The sequence below is a fragment of the Tiliqua scincoides genome, chromosome 5 (genome assembly GCF_035046505.1).
Source record: "Tiliqua scincoides isolate rTilSci1 chromosome 5, rTilSci1.hap2, whole genome shotgun sequence".
NCBI lineage: Eukaryota > Metazoa > Chordata > Lepidosauria > Squamata > Scincidae > Tiliqua > Tiliqua scincoides.
Window position 1 is genome coordinate 11,014,113 of NC_089825.1, and position 16,419 is coordinate 11,030,531.

General features: G+C 41.3%; 1 protein-coding gene across 6 annotated transcripts in view; it reads right to left on the reverse strand.

The window, feature by feature from the left end:
• DIP2C (disco interacting protein 2 homolog C) overlaps positions 1–16,419 on the reverse strand; it is a 315,383-nt gene that overhangs the window by 46,385 nt on the left and 252,579 nt on the right. For all 6 annotated transcript variants that reach the window (XM_066626988.1, XM_066626987.1, XM_066626986.1 and 3 more), the window contains 6 exons: positions 12,589–12,682; positions 11,752–11,871; positions 8,014–8,128; positions 5,111–5,250; positions 2,169–2,305; positions 600–808 (listed from right to left, as the gene is read on the reverse strand). In XM_066626988.1, the coding sequence (XP_066483085.1) occupies positions 600–808; positions 2,169–2,305; positions 5,111–5,250; positions 8,014–8,128; positions 11,752–11,871; positions 12,589–12,682 (815 nt within the window). The remainder of the gene's footprint in view (positions 1–599; positions 809–2,168; positions 2,306–5,110; positions 5,251–8,013; positions 8,129–11,751; positions 11,872–12,588; positions 12,683–16,419) is intronic.

A 16,419-nucleotide genomic window follows, 5' to 3' on the forward strand; every position in this document is an offset into this window, starting at 1 on the left:
GCAAAATCTGAATTTCATTATTCTTGGTGACTCACTACTCATTAGTTATGCAACTGAGAAGACTGGGGATCTAGTTCTTATCTCTTCTAGAAAAAAAGATAGCTGCATTGAACACCTACGCAAGTTTAAAATAGATGACTACTGGAGAACGACTATTATAAAAGCAAGTTATACTGTTAAGACTAATATGCAGTCCTTGCAGAAGAGGTATTTGTTCTATACCTGTAAAGATGGCGTATTTACTGAAAGGTGCAAGAAAACAAGCCAAGCTGAGATGCCATGTAACAGCAGGAAGCCACTGCTGTCCACATGTTTACTGAGACTAAAAAGAACACACAAAGCTGTGTTTGTCTGCATTTTGCTGTGGCTATTGTCTGACACCCAAGGCAGTCCAAAATTAAAACTGAAATAAAATGTGGATAACAATGGTCTGAGTTTATCCTTAAAAAATAAAATACAAAAAACTTCCCATTGCTGCTAATGCAACAAAAACAGTTTCCTAGACCACAGGTCACCGGAATTATCTTAAATTGTATTTGCAGAATATGTTCCTTTGCCAATATTGCATTTAAGGGTTAAAATACAAAAAGGAAGCAAACCTTCCCCGGTAGACAAACTTCATTGGTTCCACTGCCAATGCTGTGGCGACAATGTCATCCGCATTGTGCCTTCGTCCACTGACAACCATCAGACCATCCATCTTGCCAACCACAAAAACAAGTCCACCCGGGCCAATAAACCCCAGCAGTCCAGTTCTTATAAAAGGGTATTCACTGATGGGCGCACCTGAACTGGTCATGGGGAACACCTGTGAGACAGACAAACAAGTGCAGGACTTCATTTTTTTATTTTGTCCGGTGATCACAGCAAGAGGTTCTGGAGCACGTACCATCAAATATATACAAGAATTCAGAGTAGAGAAGTATATACAAGTTTCAGGCTGCCATAGCTTTTAGGGAAATAGAGAGGAATTTTCCAATGTCAGCAGCTCATGAACCTAAACAATAGATAGGATGACACCAGCAGGATGCAGAAGACTTGCTACTGAAGATGGCTAAGAGGGAAAGCAGAACTTTTGCATGAAGACCTCAGTTTGGATCAAGTATCTCCAGTTAACAGCTTTCAAGTGGCCTTGATTGAGCAAGATCACTGCCTGACCTGGAAAGGTGGGAATGAAACCCACTTCTAGGTAGGATCGATAGTCCTAAAATAGACCCATTCTGGAAAAATTAACAAACCAAGATTTCAGAAAAAGATAAAAGGTTCACTTTGGGTCATGCTCACTGATGGGTGGATCCTACTCAATTCTGTTGCTGCTCCCCTTTAAATCCTAACCTGCCCAAAAAACAAGAAAAGGGTTTAAGGTTGTAAGCCTTTGCCTTCTGGTTCTTTGCTACCAGTAAACAGGTCCCTACGGATCAGGTTAATAAGAAAAAACAAATTCTGCAGTGATATAGATTGGTCATACATCAGAAATTAGCAATTTAGCCTTGAAACCAAAAATAGTAGAACTCAATTTGGAATCGTGTTAAAGGATATTGTCAAGAAACTATAAAAACACTAGCAACAATAGAGGGGTCCATTAACTAATTGGTCCGTACCCAGACTTGGATGTTCTTATTTATTTTTTAATCACATATATGTGCTGCTCTTTCTGTGAGACACTCAGAGCAGTTTACTGATTATATCCATGCAGCCTTCCATCACAGCAGCTTGTAGGACTCAGCTTGCTTTGCTGCAGCGCTAAAACAGCATCCTCTCTGCCTTCAGGCCACTCTCTGGGTCAATTTGACAAGATGTACAGAGAGTCAGTTTTGTGCCCTTGCTAATATTATAAAAGCATACATAGAAATGCATACAGAGACATAAGCTTAAGCTACAGTGAGTCTTTTTCTTTACCTTGTAATAAATGCTTTCCACTCTAAGATACTTAATGCTTGAGAATATATGAGCATTAATATGATATAGTGCTTTGCTCCTAATGGAGTGTTTAAATAGGGTGCTTGCCATAATGAGATACTTGTTTCAACTGCAGTCTTAACAAAATAAAACAAAGAAAGGCTAAATGCTAATAGAATCGTTAGCATCAGTAATTACACCAATCCAAAAAGCACTTTCAGAACCTGAAAGGCTGCAGGAGTGAACACTCTCATTTAACCACAACTCACCTCAAATGTGTTTTTGGTCATTCCAGAGAGTCCATAATAGGATGTACCTGTTGCAATGGCACATACACAGAGTTCACCAACTTCGTCTGTTCGACAGAGCTGAGGAACTCCGTCTGGTTTCACTGCACACATTATGGCTTTTTGGGAAAGAAAAGAAAAAGAGCATTTAATAATGTGACTTGCAAATCTTCTAAAATGGATGTAGATAACAAATCCAAAAATGCATTCAAGTCCATTGTATATTTGGACTTATTGCACAGGAGTCGTGTGCAATAAGTCATCTATGTAAAGTCTAATTTTGCACCATGCAACTGAACATTTGATAGCTTGTGCAATCCTGCAATTGCTGAGTCTGAAATTGCTGATGCTTTGGGTTAGCTTCTTAGCAACAGTTAGACTTCTGCTCAGCACTCAAAAGAGTTGTCAAGGTAACTCATATCAGATAACCATTTTTATCAATACCCCTTTTCCCAAGGATGCAAATTTTCCTGAGTGGCATAGATGGAACAGATGTTGCAACAGCAATTCCAAACAAAGACCCAATCCTATCAACATTCCAGGGCCAGTGCAGCTGTGCCAGTGGGGCATGGGCTACATCCTGGGGTGGGGGGGAAGGAGAGCCAAAAAGTCCTCCTCAAGGTAAGCGAATGTTTGTTCCCTTACCTCAGGGCTGAATTGCAGCTGCATCAGTGCTAGAAAGTTGTAGAGGATTGGGCCCCAAATCACATTAAATATTTGTTCAAGGTAATAAAGACATTTCATTGGCATCATCCAGATGCTAAAGCTATAAGGAGAATGAAGGCAGCAGAAACACAAAATCCCTAGTAATAGTTATTGACTGTATGAAGAAGAAGAGAAATTGCACTGCCAAGAGGAGGTAAAGAGGAGTATTCCAGAACTAGCCTGTACTCTGACTTGGTAAGTTTCACCATGCGAAAAATCCCTCTTAGGACTTCTGCTCATTCCAGTCATGGCCATAAAAGGAAGGCCATATATGACTCTTGATGGATTGCTACTGCAGTAAATCCTGTGACAAGCATATGTTTAGCAATGGGAAAGGAGCCAAAATCACAGAAGGGAGAAGGGAAACAGAGCACAATGCCTTTATAAGTGCAGAGAGAACTAGCTTTGCACTCATTTCCAGCCCCTGCGAAAGACATACATAAAGTCAGAACGGTACCCTACTTTACATTAGGTTAGACTAAAGAGTCTTTGATACATAGCCTTATGTTTTTCTTTTTAAGGAACACTTTTAACCATTCAAATGATCCCCTTGACTCACTACAATTTTTAAACACAGAAGACCAAAAGAAGGCAGGAAGATTCATTTTATGTATGATTTCTTAGAGGTTCTTTCATGGAAAAACTTGGCCTTGCATAAAAGGAATTAAAGCTTCATGTTACGTTTGGAAGTTCAGGAAAGGGATATCGTTCTGAAAGTTATCAGAACCTGCCTAAGTTGTCATAATTTTTAGTAAATGTATACACATGTTCAACTGCGGGATGGCAGCACTTGCATAGGGGGCTCAGAGGAAAGAATAAGTAGTGCTGCAGCAGGTTTTGAAACTGACACTATTTGTATGACCATGAATTATGGGCAAACCCCATTGGAAAAGGCTCCTATGCACACATTTGTCACCAAAATGAATGGGAGTTATATTCTCATTCAGCTCATCAATTCCAATGAAGTTGAGTGTAGCAGACATTTCCAGTGAAACGCATTTGAGTTCCAGGCACAGACTTCAAATACCATGTACTTTCATTTATTGGTTTGCACCTTATCTTTTCTCCAAGTAGATCAGATAAGTGTTTTATACCCAGAACAGTGCTGTGGGGATAGGTTTGGCCAAGGCATGACAAACTACACAAGATCACTCAATACATTTTGCTACTTATGAGAATATGAGAACCTGGGTTGTCCAGGTTGGGCTGGAAAGACCCATGTCTTAAACCCTGGAAAGGTGCTAACAGTGCCACATACAACATCGACAGTACTGATCTGTCCAGTACTGTCAGAAGCCAGAAGGACCAGTGGCTTGACTTGGGAAAAGGAAGTTTCCTGTTCTCCTATATTCATATCCAATACTTTAGTCACTGTACCAAAAGGTCCTCTCTGAACCAAAAGACATGGACAAGAGAAAAGGCAAGGACCACACAGACGTTGTGAGACTCTACCACACCAAAATGAAAGCAAAGTATCGTGTCTGTATCATTCCTACAAACCTTCCTGGCATGCAGTAAATTGCAACATCAAGGAGACAGCTAGGCTATGCTTTTTTTCTCTTCCTAATGGACTTGCTTCCCACAGGCAGGGAGCTTTTGCTGTGGGAAAACATGTGATCCCTTCATAAGTGTTCCAGAGTGGTATATAGCCCAAGGAAGGCTCCACAATGTGATTTACTGAGTATGTGAACTGGATTCAGAAAGTCACAAGCTTAAGATGAGTAAGTAAGAATTAGTCACGGTGAAGTCAGACAATCTGTTGTGATGAAGGCTTAGTTGATACAGGCTGTTCTATGTACAATTGGGGTACTTGCATCAATCATTCTCATTTAATGAACAAAATAAAACAAGGCGGCAGCCGGACCTTTGTTTCCAAACAGCTAAGATAAATATATGGCCATATAGGAAAGAACTATGTTGCTTTTTAATCACTCAGAATTATTTGAATGCATCCTTAAACACACGTATGCTTTTACCTACACATTGCTACACACAATGTGAGTAGCTCAAGTAAACTGAATGTAGTTTTTAGGGTGCACAAAAAACTGCTCAAGAACCTGAACTTCCTTACAAAATTACAATTCTTAAGATACTTCAGGAAGAAATTCAGAGACCAGTTAAAGTCATTCATTTTTGCTACACAAATCTATCACATTTTGATAACAAGTAATCTGTTTAGTAAGATTTTGCATTTTTAGGGAAGTTATGGAAAGTCTTACCTCCTGGCATTACCAAGCCAACATCTTGCACCGTTAGGACAGAAAGTTTTTCTTCAGAATCCACTCTAATTACTCCATAGGTAAGACCGTGCATGGAAAGGACTCCTCTACCTGGTGGTTGATTGCTATCATCTGTTGGCCTGCAAGGGTATAGTTCCATTTGAATAGAGTATATATGCAAAATCTAAAAACCAATTCCCAACATTCTGTCACACTCTTGAGTCATGCTCTAGCATGCATATTAAACAGGACCCACACTAGGAGTGTAATAGTTTCTCAGCAAATCTCATTAGGTTTCATTGGTCAAACTGATGGTGATAAGAAGATGACAGAAGCTATGGATTGGAGACCAACAAGGTTCAAAAGTAGGCATTGGGTTGGGTGAAAAGTCTAGAACCTTCAATACCCCCAACCTCTCATCAAGGTTGACAGGTCTTTAGCAGGTGTTTTAACAAAAACTCTTCATGTGCTTCCATTTCTGATCTTTTTGTCATGACACACAGACATAGCCCCATGCTAGACCAATTTGTTATTTAGTTTCAATACATACATGCATCTACGCATAAGTGTTTGTACTTTAGTTTGATGCTGAAGTTAAAAAGTGAAACATGTCAAAGAATTGTTTTAATGGAATGATTCTTTGACAAATGCTGCCATAGATTACGACTGATGTTCTCATGTCATGCAGGAAGCCGTCCAAACATATGTCAGATTGAACAGAAATGCCTGCGTGGATCTCGCCCTTTTGCAATCCAATAAATGATTGCCTGAAGGGTTAATGTTAAGATACTCCCACTGACCTACATCAACATTGACCCTACTCTGTACTCTTCCAACATGTACCAAACTATTCCTAAGATCACCTTGAAATCTTAGGATTGCAGGACCAGGACTCATTCCCACATTTTTGTTTTAAAGTCCCTTTATCATACAATTGACAGCAAGGGTCCTTCAGAAGTTAACTTAGAGAAAGGTAGTTTAAATCCCAGTGCTCTCCCTTAGCATGCATAGATGATTGACTTATTAATATATTTGCAGGGGATGCTGCGATATATTATAGCTAAGCACGTATGCATGTGTGCAGAAATTGTGTTTGTGTTACAGGAAGTAGCCCACACATTTCCAATGGCCAAAAAGAGCATTATTGTTCTATTTCCCAGCTGTTGGTAAGCATGTGCAGAGTTCTTACATAGGGCATGATCTATCTAGACTAGAGATGGGCAAACTTTCAACTTAAGGGATCCTGGACCTTTAACAATTGTATAGAAGAGGGAATTTCAGCAGGTGCAGCCTGTCATCTCACAGATGACAAGCTGTACCTGTTGAAATTCTCACTCCTACACAATTGTTAAACATCCAGGATCCCTTGAAAGTTTGCCCAACCCTGATCTAGACTAGAGGAAGATGGGCATGTATTAACACTTATCAAGATCAATGGGACTTTATGCACTTGTTGCAGGAGTTAAACGTGCTTCAACAGTCTCTGGATTGCATGCAATACCTGTAAAGGAAGATACTTGTACACATTATGCCTTTTGAGCAGGAATGTTCAGTTAACAAAAAGGAGGTGTTCTACATCAACAGTCTCCAAACTGTGAAGCACTGCATTGCAACTTTACCCATCCAGACATGGTGTGGTGGAGGCAAAGGCTTTCTGTTCTGCTTCACAGCCTCTACATTTTGCAGCTGATCATCTCAGAATCTTGTGCTAGGCAGCTGCTTCCACTGCCCACTGCCCCAGCAGGCTTTGCGCCCTGATTTCCAGGCAGAAGCAGTTACCTGGTGCAAGGTTTTGAAAAGATCAGCTGCAAAATGTAGAAGCTGCAGTGTGGAGCAGAAAGCCTTTGCGCTGCTGCACCTGGCCAGGTAATGTCGTGAGGCCAGATCCAGCCCACGGGTCGCAGTTTAGAGGCCACTATTCTATACATTACAATTACTGTAGTCACACTGTAGCCTAATAGTGCTTTCAAACAATAACTGAGTGGCTGTCACAGATAAGAACATGAATGCCTAATATGATACGGTTATCAAGGTAAACAAATGCTAAGCATATAACTTCATTTATATTTCATTATTCATCCAAGGAGTTCCGGTAGGGGTGGAAGTTCTTCCTATTTTATGCTCACAGCACCCTTGCAAGGTAGGTTATGTTTAGCAACAGTGGTCCAAGACCACCCAGTGAGAAGGGATTTGAAATCAGTTCCCCTAGTCCACATTTTCACAGTGTAGCTGCTGTACTAGCAACCTTTAATCTATTTGTGTAAATTTACCAATGAAGTTAGTTCTAACAAAGCTATGGAATGATACACTGTAGGTGCTTTTTGCATAGTATCTCAGATACCCAGCGTTCATATATGCTTTTTGGATAAAACTGTAGATTTATAGCTGTTTTTCTGTTATCAGAACACAAAATATTTACTCTAAATCATAGGAAGCCAGTGAAAAGGAACATAATACCAAATTAAATGTCATATAACTTGTAATGTATGATGATCTGTTTGTTGCAATCACTGAATAACCTACCAAAAGAAATCAAGAATTTTAGGACAATGGACTGTTACACTGCAGTCTTTCAACTATCTTTACACTTGAAAAATTTAAAAAGTTCCCAAAGAAAAACATCTGGGGTACAGAAAGATAAATTTGATGTTGATTCCCTAAGCAAGGAAACATCTCATTTTACATTACACTTAGATAGAAGTACTAAAACGAGGTACCAGAATTTTTTTTTTTAAGAAAGGAAAATACAGTAACAAAAAACAGGAAAATATAAAATTTTCAGTTCAAAGATCTGCCATAGGTCTGATATATGTGGATCTCCCAATTCCTTCAATTTTAGAACAGCTCTAGGTATGCAGTTAAAATGAGTACCCTTGAAGTCAATGCAAGTTTAAATCTTGTACCTTCTAATAGCCACTGTGAGGGCTTCTGGTGAACTAGCACAAGGACAGATGACTTCTTGTCTTAGGCCTTTGCTTTGGAAGACATTGAGAAATGCATCACAAGAAGAAATAGACCCTAGAGTTAAAAAACAAACAAACCAAAATTATGAATTAAGAACACTTCTGCAGGGGCTCTATGTGCAACAAGGAACATTTCTAGTACAAATAAAGAAGATGCTGGAAGGTATTATAGAAATTTAGATTATTTAGGCTACAATCTATGGAACCGCACTAGCTCTTCATGTCCAAGAGAGATTCTAGTTCGCATTTCTAAAACAGCAACTCACTTCTTTCGAACCATTTTTAAAGGTAAAATGACTCACAACCCAATCCTATCCACACTTTCCGGAGAGTTAGCCCCATTGACTCTAATGGGACTTACTTCTGAGTAGACATGCATAGGATTGGGCTGTCAGGGGATACAAACAGGGCATGGGAAACTGCTAAACCAGCGGTCTCCAAACCGCAGACCACTGTGTTGCACGATTACTGTCTGGGTGAGGTGCAGCAGTGGCTTTTCATTCCACACTGCAACCTCCCCTTCTTGCTGTCGATCTTTGCAGAAACTCACACCAGGCAGCTACTTCTGCTGCCCCTCATGCCAGCAGGCTCTGCGCCCCAATTTCTGGGTGGAAGCAGTTGCCCTGCTCGAGTTTCTGCGAAGATCATTAGCAGAAAGGAGAGGCTGAAGAATGGAACAAAAAGCCTCCAGCACCACCACGTCCGGGCGGTAATCTTGCAATACTGGATCTGGCCCATGGACTGGAGTTTGGTAACTACTGTGCTATACAAATTTTGGGAGTGGACATTGAAATCCTATGGGACTTGTCCTCACCCAGGATTCTCAACTTTTTTTTGTTTTTGTGAGCACCACCATTCCAAGTACCACTGTTATCAGATAAAGTTCTGTGTTCTATGCCCATGAGCTCCTTCCTTGGATGGAAAGAGAACTGCACTGTTAGGAGGCCTGTCCAACAGCACAACTCTCCAGCTGTTCATGGAAGGAGTTCCACAGCAGAAAAGGTTACAGTCCAATTCAGAAGCTAAAGCCAGAAAAAGTAGGCTACTACTCCTGACACACGCCTAATTCCACATGGACACGCCCACCTGACACACCTGATAGGACCTGCCTCCAGTTTTTGTATTCTGGAATGCATAATGAAGTGCCTAAGTGAAGGTCCTACTGCTACAGTCTTTGCATAAGAACAGCCCCACTGGATCAGGCCATAGGCCCATCTAGTCCAGCTTCCTGTATCTCACAGTGGCCCACCAAATGCCCCAAGGAGCACACCAAATAACAAGAGACCTGCATCCTGGTGCCCTCCCTTGCATCTGGCATTCTGACATAACCTGTCAGAATTGCATATGTTATGCCTTGCATAACAACTCGTCATGTCATATATAATTGGATTTGCTGCAATTTGCATTAATGTGGAATATCAGGTTTGCTTGAGGATTGGTCCAAGAAACACTTACTTTGGAAAAAAAACACAAAACCAACTTTAATGATTATTTCTGAAAATAGTTTGCAGTAAGCCTTGAATTTTTTTTTTTCTATTTGTGAAAGTAGGAATAGTTTTAAAAAAGGGGCACACGTAGAACACACAAAAGTGAGCATTTGGTACAGACAGCCTGTTGCACTCAGAACATTTATGGGAAGAGTGATTTGTAAACACTTGTGTCTTCAGCATTCTCACTACAGGTACTCTGCCTCAGGTGGACTCCACACACAACAAACACTCCACTGAAACTTCCACAACACCACTCCACATGGAGTGCAAAGAGAATGTACCCCACAAAGGAAAGTGGGGTTGGGTGGAACTGGTTGCCTCAAAGTATGAATGCTGGATATATGTCTCTTCTCCTAGCTGACCTGCTTCAGGGATGACAAATTTTTTTATTTATTTTTCACATTTTTGTACCGCCCTTCCTCCAAAGAGCTCAGGGCGGTGTACACAACTGCTCCCCTCCTTCTTGTCCTCACAACAACTCTGTGAGGTAGGTGAGGCTGAGAGAAAGTCACTGGCCCAAGGTCACCCAGGAAGCTTCATTGGTAAGGGGGGATTTGAACCTAGATCGTCCAGGTCTAAGTCCACCACCCAAACCACTACACCACCCTGGCTCTTTGCTATAAACTGTGTGGGTTAATCATGCCTTTCCAGCAGCAGCAGTCAATGTGTGCTCTCTCTTGGTGAACACCAGATACTCCAACCACTGTCAGCCAAACATGCACCCCGACCATCCTTTTCTTTTCCAGGATTGCAGTCTGGTCACATGGAGTACAGCAGCCACTACTCACAGAGAAGGGAAGGGCGCCACCCCAGTGTCCAAAAGGACACTACAGCACGTGCACTTCAGGTGGCGCCACCCTGCCTCACAAACACCAAGCATGCATTCCAATCTAGGCACAATGTGCTATTGCTGCTGCCATCTATTCCTTGCTATTCTCTTTGTTTCTCTCTTTGCTCTCCACAGGCAACTTTCCACAAGGACAGAGAACATAGGAATCTCCATGTGCAGGGTGTGAAGACCACAAGGAAAGTCTCCACCTTGTCATGCAGTTGTGACCTGCACGCCTCAGTTGTTCCTCTCTGGGGTTGCTGACCTACCTGTTTTGCACACACCCCTTGTAGTTTCACAAAGGGGTTTTCTTGATACAGCCAAGATTTCACTAACACCTGCTACTATGCTGCCTTGCAACTTGCAAAGTCCTATAAGAAAGAGTTGTTTGGCAAACTCCCTTGTGTATTTCTCTTTCAGAGGCTGTTCCATCTCTGATGCTCTTCACTAAAAGTTTTGATCTCATCATACCTCTGGTTACTTTGATAGTAGAGATCCCTTATCTGAACACTAGTTGTTTCTTACCTCTGCTGGTTTCAGGGTGGGACTCAAAGAGGCCCTACCTCTGCAATCAGGGCTCAAGGTCTGGGTCAGCCTCACTCTCTTGCTCCTTAGGTTCCAGAAGAAGTGGGAGGGCAGGCTTCTTAGGGCTCATAGGCAGCCCATTCATTACTGCCATGATGAATGAGGCAATCAGTTGGGGAGGCAAGGGAAGGAAGGATGAACAGCATAATAATATCCATGCTCGGAGATAAAGAGCAACAGGTGCCAGCAACTATGGAAATAGATGGTGTGTGGGTGTGGACCGAAGCAAAAGACAACCTATGTCACATGCAAGCCAAATGACTGGCCCATCAAAGTGCTCTCTTTGATGGGTTCAGGGCTACAGTCTCCTAGACAGGTGGGCTTCGAGTATGGTTCTTTCCAGAAAAGACATCTCAGGTTTGAGCCTGGAACTCTCCTTATGCAGAACCTGTTTATCCTTCCAATGAGCCTTCCATAGACATTCATGGCTGGTTGTGGAGTTCTGCATGATATTAAAATACCCAGTGAGGTGCACTTTTTACGTTTCCTGCTGGGACTGAATGGTTAAAGAACTCTCTTGTGGACTGGTCACAAGGTGGGTGATAATGCCCTTCTGATGGGACTGCATAACCACCACCATCCCCCACACACACCCCCATGACTGGTACATGCTGGCAGTGTTGTCATGGGTGCTGGGAGAGGACTGTACCTCTCCGGGAGTTTTGAAGCTCTTGTGCTGACCTTGCATTGCATTGTGGCTTGTAACAGACAATGCCCAACAACAAAGGATGCTAGATTGCACCTTTAGACAGTTATTCCACAGTCATCACTTACATGGATTGGCACCATCAGCTACTATTAACATACGGAGCGAGGAAAGGTTGATATCCCGTTGATCTCGATGTGCTACTAATGCCCAATGCATATCCCTGGATTTTACACAAGCAACTTTCGCTGGGAAGAGAGAAGAAGGGATCATTGAACTTTGTCATGTAAATTTCAAGATGTCATCTTGCAATAAAAAAAGGGACGGACACACACACACAGACACCCCTGATTCACAACTACAATATACCAGTGATGGTCAATTGGCAAACTAAGATCTGAATCTGTGCTTCTGTGGTTTATGGACCTCTAAATTAGACATAAAGTAAAATAATTCTCTCACAAGAAGAGAAAGGTGACATAAGTTTCTGGAACTTCCTACTGCTGTCATCATGACATTTTACAACATCATGAAATTCAGTGCCCGAGTCCCCTTCACTGAAAGCATATTCAGGACATCACATTTACATCTACCTGAGACTAGAAACGTCAATCAATTTTTAAAAGAAACGTGCTAATTTTTTAAAAGGTGTCCATGATTATTTTTAGGAAATTTTTTTTTCAAACACAAGTACTATGAATGGCAAGCACCATTTTTCAAGATATAGTCCCATTACCTCAGCTAGGAGGCAATGCCTCCACTAATACACGTGCTGTTTTCATGTTTAGATGTCTGCATACACGTGCAGGCATCTAAACATGAAACAAATATGCTTTTTGCTTCAGAACTATTGTTTTTACCCATATGCAAAGATTATTGACTCATCATTTAAAAATAGTCTCTTGCTCATACAATCAATCAACTACTACATTTGAAAGAGTGACAGCCCTACTTTGAAAGCTTACCTTTGTACTGGCAAACCTTCTGTATCCATGAAAGCGGGTTGACTTTCATTAAGGAATACGGGATGCTTATGACATGCATCATGTTCATAACACTCTGAAATCAAATCAAAGGGGCATGAGTTTCACCAGTCACAAATCAAACAAACAATCTTTGCCAAACAAAACAGGCAACTCTTTAGCAGTGAAGAACCAGTCTTCAAAAAGATCAGATCTGAAAAAGGGAGTGCTGGATCAAGTGGTAGCCACCATTCTGACTCTTTCACAGAATGGCTAAGTTGTTATTTATTTTAGGCTATTTTTAGTACCCTGTCTTGTATACCAAGAGAATGCAAAGTGGCTCACAATAAATCACCACACAGCATCAAACTAGAATAAAGTAGAATGAATAAAATGGCATCACTGAAAAGCTACTGCTGAATAACAGTTCCATCACTGCTAATCAACCCCCCCCCCAAACCTGAATTGACATGAAAGGTCTTACACTACTAAAGGAGTATATTTATTTATTTTTCACATTTTTATACCTCCCTCCCTCCAAGGAGCTCACATAGTGGTGTACATAGTTCCTCCTCTCCTAGCAATAACCCTTTGAGGTGGGTGAGGATGAGAGAAAGAGTGACTGGCCCCAAGGTCACCTTGGAAACTTCATGGCTGAGTAGGGATTTGAACCTGGCTCTTCCAGGTCTAAGTCCAACACTGAAACCACTACACCATCCTGGTTTCCCAGGATACAAATGAACCTCTGCGAAGAGAACATTTAGCAACAGTTTAACTTTCTGCGTGCTATTCATGGGGAACCCACTTACTGGTCCTTGCAGCAGCCCCAACTGAGACCAGAACATGGATAAATGCAGCTAGATAAGACCTCTCCAGAAAAGGCTGCAGCTAGCAAATTTTCCAAAGCTGATAGTCCTCCAGGAAAAGCCTCAGACTAAGGAGGTACCCCCAGACTGCTCTTTAGGCAGAAGCACAATCCTATCAAAGATAAGTTGAAAACAATCTCCCAGATCAATGGAACACCCTGCTAATAGCACCTCGGTCTTATCTAGATTTATTTCAGCTTGTCCTTCCAGCCACACACAGCTGCCAAACACAGATCTAGAATCTTCTCCACGTCCCCAGGAACAGATTAGAAAAGCAAGATAAAGCTGGATGTCATCAGCATACTGATGACTCAAATCTCCGAATGACTTCACTGTTTCATGCAGAAGTTGAATGAGGTGTGCAGAGGTCAAGATGGAACTTTGCAGAAGCCCCTAAAGCAATGAATATGAGAATAGAGCCAAAAGCCCCCAGGACCACCTTTTGGATCCTGAGAGAAGCCACCTATATACAGGGTCACCCATGCACAGGCAGTCCAGAAGGATACCATGGCAGATGGTATCGTAAACCAGTGAATGGTCCACAAAAATAAGCAGGGTCACATTCCCCTTGCCTATCCCCCAGCACAAGTCTTCCATCAGGGCAACCAAGTTTCTATCGCAAAATCCAACCTGAACCCAGAATGAAATGGGTCCACATAATCAGTGTCATCCAGGGAAATCTTGGTACAGACCAAAGGCCAGTTCACATGGGGATGTCTATTCGCTTGATGACTGACCTATCAGATGGTAATAAGCATGCATCATCATAGATAAAAATTATCAAAAGCTAAAACTTCTATAATTTCACGTTTCATAACAATTCTGAATTGAGTCAGTTCACACGTCATTGCAAGTCAAACACTGTGTAATCCGCAGGCATTAGTACATGTGTGACCCAGCCCTAGCTTTTATTTATGCCATAGCTTTTGCACAGAAATATAAAGATAAGGAATGACCAAACTGATGAGGGCAAGATGCTCTCTACATCAACAAAAGGATCCAGGAAATCCAGAGGCTAAACTGACCAGCTAATTTAAGACAAGCTAATCTAAAAGGAGGCAGGTCATCATTCACAAGCAATGCAAGCAATAGAGATTAATGAACACACCAATAACCTCAAAAGGTCATCTCAGAGCATCAGAGTAAATGCAAGGAAGAAGGAACAAAACAAGCTAATGTGTGTGATTTAAAAGGGAAGAAAGTGTCCTGTTACATGCCGAATCTGGCAATCGGCCAATGCAGAAAATAAGTGACTCAATACTTGAACAGGCTAAAAATACTGATATGTTGACTCTGAAAATGAATGAAAAAAGACACTGGAACAAAATCTATGTTAAGAAACTCTTTGCATCCTGGTTCTGCTATCAAAACCATCCGATATAGTATTTGCAGATATGGAACTATTTTTGAAGCGATTAAAAAAACCCAGCTTGTCTCCACTTTGCCATTCACTATTTTGGTTATACAAACTCCCCAGCGTTCTCACAAAAAGGCTAATATATGTAACAGAGCCATACTTCCACTAGTTTTGCTTCTCTGTTCTAAAGACATAGACAGCTTACTTGTAGCCAAGACATGTAAAACCTTTGACATTTGGTTCAAAAATGTTTACCTTAAGTCTGAAAGATGCTGGTAAGCTTTCTTTAAAAACATTGAAAACCTACTCCTACTAAGGCAATATCACCACACCAGTATTTTATATTATTAACATTTTACTCACATGACGAGCTCACCCTACAACTAAGTTCTGCAATGACCTTGGAAAAAAGCACCTGCTTGAAATCTTGTCCCTTATATCAGTGGTTCTCACACATTTAGCACCAGGACTCACTTTTTAGAATGAGAATCTGTCAGGACCCACCAGAAGTGATGTCATGTCCAGAAGTGATATCATCAAGCAAGGGAATTTTTAACAATCCTAGGCTGCAATCAATTTTCAATTTCAAAAACCTTTATTAGACATTGGCATAGGCTGCAATCCTACCCACACTTACCCAGTAGTAAGTCCCATTGACTATAATTGTTAAAAGAATATACATTGTAGCTTGTTAAAAGTACAGGTCTGTAACATTTCCCCAAATGCAGTCACGTACCATGGCAGCATCAACTCTAATACATTAAAAATAAAATATTGAAATGAATGGGGAGCCACCTGAAATTGGCTCGCAACCCACCTGGTGGGTCCCGACCCACAGTATGAGAAACACTACCTTATATAATCTACATGGAATCTTAATAGCCTATTTTCACAAATACCTAGCCTCAGATCATAAAATACCTGAACCATAAAAATACACAGCCATGTCGTAACTCCAGATGCAGTGAAAATGCTATGTTGGAATAGAATTGACATTTCTAGAGGTGAGAACAAATCCAGAGTATCTAGATAGCCTTCCATTGCCTTTGTCCTTCTAGAACTACACGGAATCCTCTCACTTTGGAAATAAGAATTCTGTACTTTTCAAAGTGAGTTTCAATGCAGCAAGAGCACCACAGAGCCCTACCCTGCCTTTTAACCCTTTCACACTCCCTGAAGACAACTCCTGAGACTTCAACTGACAAGGAGTTGTGGGTTGATTGCGAGGATTGTTTGTATGCCTCTTTCTCTTCATGGCAGCTACAATTTTGAATAAATCCGTCGTGACTATTGGGTGCAGGTGACACAGATTTAGGCAGTTACTGATGGTGTATAAAGCAAATAGGTATTCCCCCCCCCCCCCGTTATTGCAAAAATAGGTTTTTGAGCTGATCCAATTCATGCAATCAACCTAGCCCAAAGTACTCATAGTGGGAATCAATGCAGAAGAACTCAAAACAGAAGCTACCATGCAGAAAGGAGGGGGGGACAAAACAATAAATACACCTGCTACTAACTTTTTTTTTTCTAATTTAGGGCGCAATCCTAATCTACTTTCTAGCACCAACTTAAAGACAATGCAGCTCCAAGGTAAGGAAACAAACATTCCCT